This window comes from Manis javanica, chromosome 5 (genome assembly GCF_040802235.1).
Source record: "Manis javanica isolate MJ-LG chromosome 5, MJ_LKY, whole genome shotgun sequence".
In the NCBI taxonomy this organism is placed as follows: Eukaryota; Metazoa; Chordata; class Mammalia; order Pholidota; family Manidae; genus Manis; species Manis javanica.
In genome coordinates, this window is record NC_133160.1 from 72,955,624 (window position 1) to 72,967,864 (window position 12,241).

General features: G+C 39.6%; 2 protein-coding genes across 2 annotated transcripts in view; both read left to right on the plus strand.

The window, feature by feature from the left end:
• The first annotated feature begins 590 nt into the window (after window positions 1-590).
• On the plus strand, window positions 591-7,730 carry LOC108386649 (mitotic arrest deficient 2 like 1). Its single transcript, XM_037000928.2, has 5 exons — window positions 591-1,422; window positions 2,295-2,441; window positions 5,081-5,201; window positions 6,111-6,214; window positions 6,873-7,730. The coding sequence occupies exons 1-5, from the start codon at window positions 1,350-1,352 to the stop codon at window positions 7,043-7,045; spliced, it is 618 nt and encodes a 205-aa protein (XP_036856823.1). The 5' UTR covers window positions 591-1,349; the 3' UTR covers window positions 7,046-7,730.
• LOC140849565 (rho GTPase-activating protein 20-like) overlaps window positions 6,873-12,241 on the plus strand; it is a 33,174-nt gene continuing 27,805 nt past the window's right edge. Inside the window, exon 1 of the mRNA XM_073237109.1 lies at window positions 6,873-7,003. The gene's annotated coding sequence lies outside the window, so the exon portion shown is untranslated. The remainder of the gene's footprint in view (window positions 7,004-12,241) is intronic.

A 12,241-nucleotide genomic window follows, 5' to 3' on the forward strand; every position in this document is an offset into this window, starting at 1 on the left:
CCAAAGGGGAAATGATGCACAGGATTGGGACTTACATAAGCAGGTGAGCCCTTAAAGGGCTCTCCTCTGAAGTCAGAGACTGCAAGTATGAGAATGTCTGTAGAAGAGCAACCTGGGCAAAGGTGCAAGATGTCTCTGGCCAACAGCGAGCAAGAGGAAGACCTCAATCCAAGAACCACAAGGACATTAATCCTGCCAACAACCAAGCGGCTTGGAAGACGACCCCAGATCTTAGATGAGAACCCACTGCAGACCCCTTTATTCCACCTTCTGGGATTCTAAGCAAAGCACACAATTATGCTACACCAACACGGTCATGGCTTTCAGGACTGGCAGAAAAAATGGGTGGTTTTAAATCACTAATTTGCATTAATTTGTTATATAATAGAAAACAAATACACTTGGGTATTTTTCATATAATTGAACTAACAGTACGCCTGGTAGACAAAGGTGTTTGACTTCGTTTTACAAATAATTTTTCTAGCTGCTTAACTTTACAATTTAATGAACATAAATTAGGTACTATCTCTTAAATAATTCTCACCTTAACATGAAAAGTCATTCAACTTGAGAATCGAAATTCATTGGAAAAAAAAATCATTATTGAAGGCCCTTTTCATTGAGGTGACTTTCTGACCAGCCTACTACGGGTGGGCGGAGTCGACGCAGCAGAGCGCCAGACGCAGTTCCAAGCGGCCAGCGGTTGCCTCGCCCGGGCAGGTGGACGGTGTTGGGTACAGCGGAGGTCGGACGTAAACACGGGACAGAAAACCGGACGCGGTTCGTCCCTTTAATCCCTAACCCAATTTCTCAGGAAAAGCCGCGCGCCCACACAGTAATCAGGCCCTCTAAAGACTGGGCTTGGCTGCGACGGAAGCAGTTGCTTTGGAGCTGTCAGAGGTTCCGACCGCGCACTAGGGGTCACTGGGCCCCTTATTGGTGCAGCGGTGAGGCAGATCATAATCACTTTGAAAGTATTTTTGAAACGCAGACGTTGTGCTCCGCAAACCTGGAGAGGGGCCACTAAACCGTGATGGGCAATCTTCTCCCCTCCACCGATTTAGCTTCCGCAACTAGAAGCGCCCATCAGGGAACCCCAAAGTGCAACAACCCAGAAGAGCGTGGCTACGCCTACCCACTGCGCCTGCGGAAGAGCCCGCTCCGAGACGGCAGAGGCGGGCAGATCTCCGCCCCGTGGGGCGGGACCTAGAGGTTTGCGCGCCTGCGCGAAGGGCTGCACGGCGTGCTGCGTCGTCACTTTCGAAAGGAGTGGCGGGGAGTTGCTGTGGGAGCCGTTGCCGTCGCTGTCTGCCGGGTTGAAGTGCGTGCCTTCGTCCCTGGACCTAGTCATGGCGCTGCAGCTCTCCCGGGAGCAAGGCATCACCCTGCGCGGGAGCGCTGAAATCGTGGCCGAGTTCTTCTGTAAGTCCTCGCGCAGGCCGCAGGGCGAGGAAAACTGAGCCCAGACCTCCGCCTAGGCCCGCGTCTGGGCTGCCAGGCAGGGAGACCGGTGGGCCTACGGCAGCTAATTCAGTGCCTCTCCGCCCCCGCCTCCTGCCGGACAGGAGGAATTTGGGATGAGGCGGATGTAGGTGCTTCCCCCGACATGTTGCTAATGGTGGACGTAGAGGCCTCAGTGCTGCTGAAGCCTGCCTCGCCGTATAGCCCCTTCGCCTGGAGCTTCTGTAAGCTGCAGCTACCACCCCACCTTCCACCCCCCCACCCCTGCCATCCCCTGAGACTTAGGACGCAGTACAACTGGGGTGGGGCCCCTGTGTCTTTACTCCTCCTACCTTACCTCCAGGTAATTGTGGGATTGGTGGTGATGGACTTTGGGAAACACTGTTTTGCACCAGGCCGGTTGTACCTTCCGATAGAACCTGGGATGATTTGAGAGAAGAGGAAGAATAAGGGAGGGAGAGCCTTGCCTGGGGTAATTGGACCATTTAATCAGTTGGTAACTCAGATGCAAAAGGGGGTTTGATATTCCTTAACCACAATCTGAATTTAGGCTTGAATTGCAATAAGATGAAATTTGGCACTGGTAGATTAATGCAGTTTGGCATTTTTCTTTTATTGCCTCACAAATACAGATGTCGCTTTCTTTCTTAGAATCAAGATTTAAAGGATTTTTTAATGCCATTTTGTACCTACTGTGCTTTCAGCAACACACACAAACACCTGTGTTTAGCTTTTACAGCTTTATAGGATTAATGAAAACAGCTGCATATATAAACATGTATTTTGCAGAGTTACAAAGTGATAATGACTTTTTTTAACATTTCTTTTTTCAGCATTTGGAATCAACAGCATTTTGTATCAGCGTGGCATATATCCATCTGAAACCTTCACTCGAGTGCAGAAATACGGACTTACCCTGCTTGTAACTACTGATCCTGAGCTCATAAAATACTTAAATAATGTGGTGGAACAACTAAAAGGTATTTAATTGTTGGAAACAGTTTTGAGTTTTGTAAGCTATCTAGGATCCACTTTATAGCATCTTGGTGATCTGTACCTAGAAGTATAAAATTTAATCTAGCAAACATAGTGACTCTCAATTGGGAGGAAGCATATAATATACAAGTTAAAAGAAATAACACATTTTGACTGGGCTGAATATTTTGATGTTAGGAATCTGATATGGCTTAGCAACACAGTCTCCATCAACTCCCTCAGAAATGACTTGTAGTCTGTGTGGCCAAATGGAAATTGGAATTTTATATAATTATGATTGTGTTCAGATCATACAATCTAGAAAACACACTATATTCTTAATATGTTTTCTGTAGCTTCTTGCAGTCCAAAGGCATCATTATTTTGAGGTTAAGAAAAATAAAATTGTATTCAACCTGAGAACTAAACTTTGAAAGAGCTACTAAATAATAGAGCATCTGATAGTGTCTTTATTTTTCACCTTTGCCTTTTTTTAAAATCCTCCCTGTGAGTCAGGGAGCCTTTTCTATCTTACCACTTGTTTCTTAAGCTCCAGAAGTTGCTGTACTGGATCAATACATGGTCTCCATCCATTCCTTTTGTCTCCTAGAATTCCCATTAGTTTCTCTGTTATGTTTCTCTTCACTTAGGGTTCTCACTTCTAGTTTTTCAACATTGTAGGATGCTTCTCCCTAACTTCTCATTTGATCTTCCAAAATACTAGTTCCAAAAAGACACTACAATAGTCATCTCTTTATTACTATTCATGTCACATATTTTTTGTTTCAGGTAGCTTCATTTTTTTTTAATTACATCACTGTAATTTTACTGACTTATGGCTAAATCACACTTAGTCATTCATAGGGCTGCACTGAAGATTATTTGCCCTGGAACCTCTAGACAATTATTGTGTCTATGTTGTTTTAACTTGTTGGAGAAGCAAGCCCTGCCTAAGCTATTGGTTTTTGGTTTATCTCCTTTAACATCACACCAATGGCATTTCATCTCAGGTGTAGCTAGACCTTCCTATTGAACCTCTCCCTTTTAATTTAGGCAAAATGGAGGAATTGCTCTTTGTAGAGGCAAGTCGTTCATTCTGTTTTGAATCCCATCATCCTTGTCTTCTTAGGGATTTTACCCTATTTCTTTTGTATTTTTACTTAATTAGTTTGATTTGGATTATTCCCACTGATTTCATCTCTCTCCAGTTTTAAAACAAACAAAATGAACACCTGCCTCGATCTTCAAATTACCACCCAATCTCTTCCTTTTCATAGGTACACTGATAAAAAAGTCGTAGATATATGCCAGGGGGTCAGCAAGTGGCCTATTTCTGTACTGTCTGCAAGCTAAGGTTATTTTTACATTTTTTAAAAGGCTGTTTTAAGAAGTCTATGCAACTAAGACCTATGTGGCCCACGATCTTTGAGTATTACTGAATTATTTTCTCTTTACTAAAAACTGCTAATCCCTGCGTTTACTATCTTAATTTCCAAAATTAATTCAGGGCTCAGTCTGAAGCCATCTTCCCACTATAATCTCTCTAGATGATCTTTTACATGTACATAGCTTCACTAACAACCTTTGGGTAGATGATTCACAAATGTATCTAATCCAGGTCTCTCTTAAATAGGGTCCTATATCAAGTGCTCCTTTTTTATTTCTATGTGCCTATCCCAGGGATACTTCAAACAGCATAGTAAAAACTAAATTTAGGATCAGCCATTTGTTTGCTTGACTCACAGTGAATGGACCAACTGTCCAACTATTGAAACAAGCCAGAAACTTGGAAATCATCCCTGACTCATTCCTCTTCCTCTCTCTCATGAGTAATCCAATAGACTTTAATGTTCATCATGAAATCTCTTGCATCTGACTTTTATTTCTCCATCTCTGCCATGTTATCCTCCTACAAGCCTTTAAATTACCAATCGCCTAGTGTCCCTGTATTCCCTCTTTATCTCCAGTCCACTTTCCACATCACAGCCAAAATGAAAGTTTTGAAATATAACTCTAATTGCATCATATCCTGCTTTATAATGGCTTCTCTTGTTCTTGAAGGAAAATTTCTTTAATTTGGACCACATGCCCTTGTGTGGTCTGGCTACTGTTTATCTCTCCAGACTTAACTCTGTTCATTCTCCCTTTCTTAACTGTAATTGTATTGGCCTTCCTCCAATCCACTGGTCAGATGCTTTTCCCTTTTGAGTATTTAAGATCTATATCCTCTTCCCTATCCTTTTACATATTTATTGCTGTTGATTCTTAGAACTAAACTTAGGCCTACCCAGAGTGAGTCAAATTTTCCTATTTATATGCTCTTATTGCACCGTATATCACACCTTCATAGTGTTACCACACTTACAATACTACTTTTATTGGTGCAATGCTGAGATTAATGTCCATCTACATTTCTACTTTGGATTAGAATGGAGGTACTAAATGTTCATTGCTGTGTCCTTAGCTCCAAGGACTATATTTGGTACAAACAGTGAGGATTTGGAAACAAGAGCTAGGTTATTGATGGGGAAAGTTATCTGTACACATTGGAAGAGTTCCCAAATAGGAGTGGTAAGAATTTGCCTAGGAAAGAAGTGGGACCTGAAAAGAGAGTGGTTTTGTAATGCCTTGTTATGTGTTGCAGATTGGTTATACAAGTGTTCAGTTCAGAAACTGGTGGTAATCATTTCAAACATTGAAAGTGGTGAGGTCCTTGAAAGATGGCAGTTTGATATTGAGTGTGACAAGACTGCAAAAGATGACAGGTAAGTTTGAATTATGTTATTTCCATTTTCATATTTGTTCTAAAACATATTTTTACTAAGTGAGGCCCATTAGTTATGGTTTGATTCTAAGATGTTTGATCTTCAATCTCTTGTGGAAAAGGATTGTCCTTACTTTTAGCATGTCATTGATTTGTATAGATAGTATACTTTGAACATAATTGCCTTTAGTCTAAATCAGTGAATTTCAAACTAGTATTTATGGTACTATATGCAAAACTACACGTGATGTACTAGGTGGGCCAGTAAATGAAATGTTTAAAGGGATTATCCTAGACTGTCTCAGTTGATGACGTAGCTCTACTGGGTTTCATTTAATGCCACAGACTTACTAAGACTTAATAAACTGAAGTTTCCAGACCCACTGGATGGGAAATGTCCATTATGTGCTAATACCTGGCACTGTCCTGAGCATGCTTAGTTAGCTATAACCCGGAACCATTTCTCATAATGAAAATTAGTTTATTTCTGAAGCCTTCTATTTTAAGAAATTTTTAGCTTATAAAAATAATTTGATATATAATTTAACATCTTATTTCAGGCAATAGGGAATTAGATACACATTCCTAAAAATGCCAAATTGATTATACCAATTAAATAATTTTAGATACCACTTATTTTTAAGAACTGCGGTTTTCTTATACCCCTTGGCAGATTTTCTAGTCATCTGATACTAAGACCAACCCTACAAAGTGATGGGAAGGATAATGAAATAATAAAGATACTAGGTTATGGACTCTTAAGGATATACCTATACTCATTTTCTTTTTAAATTCCTTTTTAATGTCTTACATATTGATTTTGGAAGTGTTTATTCAGATAAATAATCTTACCAATATAAATAACTAGTTAAAATTTAAAATGTATTAATTGATTTGGTTTCTTTGATAGCATACCCAGAGAAAAGTCTCAGAAAGCTATTCAAGATGAAATCCGCTCTGTTATCAGACAGATCACAGCTACAGTGACATTTCTGCCACTGTTGGAAGTTTCTTGTGAGTATTACACAGCTACATATTGGCTTAAATTTACTGGGGAAAACCGTAAGCTACTGCTTTAAGAATTATCCCTTTATTAAATGTTTTCTTAATAATATCATGTACTGTGAATGAGAAGAACTTACATGAAGCAAAAGTCATATGCATTCTAGAAAATTTGAAAATGCTGAAAAGGAGAGGAATGAAAGTTCTGCAGTACTTACTCTTGAATGTTTTTATGTAACCTTTCGTTACTTTTATTTTCTATACATTTTTATGTATACAGTTAAAGGACTATAGCTGTAATTGTGTCTACTATCATAGTTATTCCTTCATTCATCAGATACTTCCTAAATACCTGCTATATGCCAGACACTGTTCTGGGCGCTGGGATACAACAGTCACAGAACCAAGGTGTCGGCTTTCCTGTGGCTTACATTCATCCCATCCCATGTGGCTGATTATCCACTTCCTACATACCTTAAAGAAAGAAAACCTTGAATTTTTCATAAGATAAAGAAGTATATACATTTCTATTAGTGAAAAGCAATTAACTAGTGATTAGAGACCAGGCTATCTTTTCTAACATGATAGGTGGTTCAAAATGTGAGAGAGACAGGGAGGGTAATTTTACTTTTGAAAAATAATGTACTTCAATGATCTATCCCCAATTTAGGTTCATTTGATCTACTGATTTATACAGACAAAGATTTGGTTGTACCCGAAAAATGGGAAGAGTCGGGACCACAGTTCATTACCAATTCTGAAGAAGTCCGTCTTCGTTCGTTTACTACTACAATCCACAAAGTAAATAGTACGGTGGCCTACAAAATTCCTGTCAATGACTGAGGTTGAGATAAGGTCAATAATATACTTCGTAATTCTCAAATGTGGTTTTCCTGAAACCAAGTCAACTACATACAGTTGGTATGTTTTCTTTCACTGGTTAATTTTTAGGTGGGGAAAACTTAACAGTTATACTTCACTGAGCTGTGCATAATTGTTCTAGTTTTTTGGTCTATTTGACTTTACCTAGGGTTGACGTAAGTTACTGCACACGGTTCACAAGGGAACCAACAGATAACTACATCAGCATTGTTATGTCAATGCCTTTGAAGGTAATAACTGTAAGATGGAAAAATTTGCTATAAAACTAAATACCTTCCTAAATCAGCCTCTTGGTCAAGTAGCTTGACGCAATGTATACTTAGGGAGGTATTTAAATATAAAGTATAGCAAAAGCAGTCTGAATATTCAGAATCTTTGTTTAGATCCTGAAAGTGTCTAATAATAATCCATAAGTAGTAAAATAATGCTATTAGGCCCTTTGCCTTTATTTCATTTGTATGGTTTCCATGTTGAAGAAATTCTCAGTTATTTGATTTCTGTTTATCTAACTTGAACCTATGAATCTATGATTATTTCTGCTGTTTAGATTCTTGTGATATAAAACTTTTAAGAGTATCTTTTATATTTCAAAAAATCAAGCTTTAAATAGAAATTATGAAATAAAGTTAAAATGTTTATGTTTCAAGTTTGTCTTATAGTATTTTTTTGTTGATAATACAGTTAAATAGGATAGATTCAGTATAAAAAATTATTTCTCGTGCCTAGCAGGTTGTAAGGTCTATGGATACAAAACTGAGTAAGTCTTGAGGTATTTTCAGTTTAATGACTACTATAGTTATACCCTCTCTGCCTCTTAACAGTAGGCTTAAAATAAGCATAATTCTTTGTGTAAAAAGGTAAATGTCATTTGGAACTAATTCGGTTGAGCAAATGTAGGGTTATAGTACCAAAGCTCTTAGCTTTACTGTCAGCCCAGTTTTCCTTCTATACTTAACTACTGTGCTGATCCCTGTGCCCTCATTAATACTCCCATCAGGTATTCATTCAGTTACCTGTTTTTCCAAGGTCAGTGTAAGGCAGACTTCTAAAACATCTTTTCTATTCTAAATCTTCCCTCATTTTGTAATGATTCATTATGTGCGTAATGTGAGGCACTATTCTATGTGTATTATCTCTTTTAACCTCCACTATTAAGTAAAATACACAGAGTGTGTTTCCATTCATTCCAAACTTACAGAGTGAGCATCTGTTAGTGTGCAGACTGGTCTGTGCCAAGTGCCAGCCAGGATGAATGAGACAAGTACAGGCCTTTCTGAAGCCTGAGGTCTTTGGAAGACAAATGGCAAAGGACCATGAAGTAACCAAACATGTTCGTTTTATTATGTATTTTTCTTATTGTTTCACTGAGATAGTCTGTCTCTCTGGTTCAGTTGTGTGCTTGTTCAGAATAAAGGGTGAGGTCTTGGCATTCTTTGATTTGTCAGCACAGCACAAATAAGTGCCAGTATTTGATGGTAGGTATAGTGAATCCACGGGTTGTTATCTCCTACTGGTGGTGGTAAGGTTTCTACAACTAGCCATTGCAGGGAGGGGAGACTGAGGGGTACCCACACCAAACGCAAATACTGACAGTTGATGAAAATACTGATACATGACAGTTAAATAATTTGGGAGCCAACCTAAATGTCATATGGCTTAAAATATATATATCCTCTTCTCTCCTTCAGAGGAGAAACTGTTTAGTTGTGGAAACACTATATGCCTTTGAAATTAGACAAACGACTCTATGAATCGTGTATGTGGCTCTCAGTTGCTTAACTCTACTGAGTCTCAATTTCTTCTGTAAAAATAGAAATAATGATTCTTACCTCACAAATCTGCTGCAAGGAGATTAGGTAATATACTACCTGGCAAAGAGCTTGGCAGCTTGTAGTTATTCAGTGGATATCACCACCTGTTCGCTCTCCCTCTCTTAGGTCTTGGAAGAATACCCGTAATACCCATAATATGGATTTTATATATAAAGGTAATAAGTAATGGGGAAAGACAGGCTTGTCTTTGTGATGTGCTTAAATGGTACTGGCACAGGATCACCATGTACTCTTTCTGTGATATTTACAGTGAGCAGTTCAGTGTTCAATGAAATAAATGAAAACGGGCCCTGTCACTGTTAGTCCCATTTAAAAGTCTTTCATGAAATTAAAAGAACTAACAGTGACATTTTGGAAGAAATCAAGCTAAGCTATTGCATGTAAAGGTAAAATTACATGACTAAGGAGAGCTCCCTTTGTTCTAAGAAAAAGTTTCCTCTGCTTCACCTTAGAAAAGGAATATGGCATCTGAACAGCACTTCTAACTCAATGGATACTTAAAAAACAGTCATAATCCTGTTACATATAAGAATCACTCAAAAAGCTTTTTAAAAATACAGGTATTCTGCATCTGATGTATCAGAACCTATGGTGAAAGGGTGCCTATAAAGCTCCCCCAGGCGCTTGTGATGCCTATCTGAACTGATTATCAGTGATTAGATTTTAGGAGAAAAGTTCTCCTGACCCCTAACCTCTCCAAAAGGGAGAGGCAGAGAATGGGAGATAATCTGGGAATTGGGGAAGGTGTGGAGATAAGTGAGCCTGCATTTTTACTATAAATTCTGACAGATGCTTGATGGGAGGCCAGAAAGTACTGCCCAGTGAGCCTCCCACTGCCCACTGCCATGGTTCTAAATACAGTCAAGCATGTCTAGACTAGCACTGTCCCTTTAAAACCAGTGGGAAGTCTCTGGAGGACACATCTATATACCACTTCTGTGGCACTTCGGTTTTAAGATGACAGGCCTTCCTGGGCTTCTGACCACCACCTACCATGTCGTGCTTATCTCACATTCCCATGCCTTCTGTTAGTGTCTCAACCCAGCAAACTCTTCCATGTCTCTGAAATGTCATGTGCTTGAATTCTATCCTTTCAGCATGAAAATGAAAATATCCCCTCCCAACATACACTCTTCTCTCTTCCCTATCTAATTCCAAATTATCCTTTAAAGCTCATTTCAGATGGACTCTTCAAGGATGCCTGCCTTGCCTGCCCTTTCCACAAAGTCAGGTGTCAGGTCCCTCTTCTAATTTTTCATCTTACTCTTTATTCTTTGCAATACTTACCTGAGTATCAAATTACACAGATTTTTGTGGGACTCTATTTAATTTCTGTTACCTCCATTCAGATCTCGGTTTTGTGACAGTTGGGCCTGGATCCCTCTTGCTCCCTGCTGCCCAGACCTAAACAAGATTCCTTTCTCCTAATTCAGGTTCAAACACTCTCTGTGAAATGAATGAAGTAAGTGAAAAAGGGACTATTTTAGATCATCCCTTTTACTCTTCCATTCATGACAAGAAACCATGTCATTCATCCATTCAACAACTTTTTTAATTCCTCCAATGTGCCAATACCTATGAAAATTAAGTGATAAATCAGATACAGACTCTTTCCTTGAGGTCCTTAGAATGTAATGAGAAATAAAAAGTATGTATCCAAAAATGGATTACAGGAGCCTGTAAGGGAAATCACAGACTTTCTTAGGAGCGTCAGCTTTCACTCTCCACAGTTGTCAAAGGAAAGAGACTGCCTGTGAGAGGAGGTAAAGGAGCCTCAATGCCAGGAGGCCCTCTGCCCTCAGGAGTCAGTTGGATTTTAATCCTCTGTGTCATGGCTGCCTGGCTTCAGAGCAGCCTCCTCATCTATAAAAGGGCCAGTTTTCTGGTGGAAAGGGAGCCTTGTATTTGCACAGGATGATTTTAGCCGACTATTATAGGTTCCGTTATACCGCAGAAGATACACACATGTCAAATAAGCTCATGACAGCATGTTTGGCACCGTTAGCCATGAGGGAAATGCAAATGCAGCCCCCAAGGACACGTCACCACACAGCCGTCAGAAAAGCTAGAATAAAACATGGCACCACCAGATGCTACTGTGGGCGTGGGGAACCTGAATCACTGATACAGAGCTGGTGAAAATGTGAAATGGCACAGCCACTCTGGGTAACAGGTTGACAGTTTCTTAAGAAACAAAACATACAACTACCATATGACCTGGCAATCGCACTTCTGAGCATTTAGCCCAGAGGAATGAAGACATGTTTCCACAAAACCTGTACACAGATGTTTATGACAGCTTTATTTGTAATAGCCCCAAACTGGAGACCACCCAGAGTCTTTCAATAGTTGTTTAAACAAACTGATACATCCATATCACGGAGCATCACTAAGAGATACCAAGAAATGAACTAGTAATACCTACAACAATCCAGATGATTCTCCAGTTATGCTGAGTGGAAAAGAGCAAGTCCAGAAACATTACATGCTGTAGGATACCATTTCTATAAGATTGTTGAAATGGCAAAATTACAGAAGTGGAGAACAGACTAGGCTTGCCAGGGATTAAAGAGATGGTAGAGGTGGGAAGGAGTCTGGGGGGCTGTAAAAGGGTCCTAGAAAGGATCCTAGTAATGGAAATGTTCTGCCTCTTGACTGTATCAGTGTTAATATTCTACTTAGGAAATTGTTCTGTAGTTCAGACAGAGATTATCATGGGGAAACTGGGTAAAAGGTTGATTAATCTCTTTGTATTATTTCTTAGAGCTACATGTCAGTGTTCAGTTATCTCAAAATAAAACGATAAATTTAAAAAAAAATCAAAAGATGGAAGCAAAGTCATGGAAACCACTATGTCAGTTGGTTGGTTATGGCATGAGCCTTAGAACTCTGACATCATAATGGCCAGAGAGCTTGACTACTGGAATCCACAGGCTTACTTCAGTTACTTCAGTGCTTAGCCAAGTACTGTAGACACTCTTGGTTTTCAGTGCCAAGAACTGACGAAAAAAGGATGTTCTCATCAATCAAAAAGCGACTAGATGGTTATTCAAGGCCTCAGAGCATAAGGTACTCTTCTAATATGCTACTTTCGGTCATCAAAGCAGACTGGCAGTGACAGGAAGTGTTCTCTTTTGTTTTCTCTAAAATGTATGAACTAATTCTTAACTTCAGAGCTGGATTCATGAAAATCTACTCATGTTCCTGAAGCTTCACACTGCTGAGCATGAGAGAGCAGGCTTTACATTCTGGGGAAGACAGTTTTCCTGGCTTCATGGGAGAAAACAAACCCCCAGTAGGTCTGTGAAATCCTGCCCTGCTTATG

Bases quoted from the DNA above. Each gene is read 5' to 3' on its own strand.
- LOC108386649 (XM_037000928.2), top strand. From the start codon at position 1,350: ATGGCGCTGCAGCTCTCCCGGGAGCAAGGCATCACCCTGCGCGGGAGC. The intron at 1,423-2,294 runs GTAAGTCCTCGC...TTCTTTTTTCAG, and splicing joins AATCGTGGCCGAGTTCTTCT to CATTTGGAATCAACAGCATT. The intron at 5,202-6,110 runs GTAAGTTTGAAT...TTTCTTTGATAG, and splicing joins AAGACTGCAAAAGATGACAG to CATACCCAGAGAAAAGTCTC.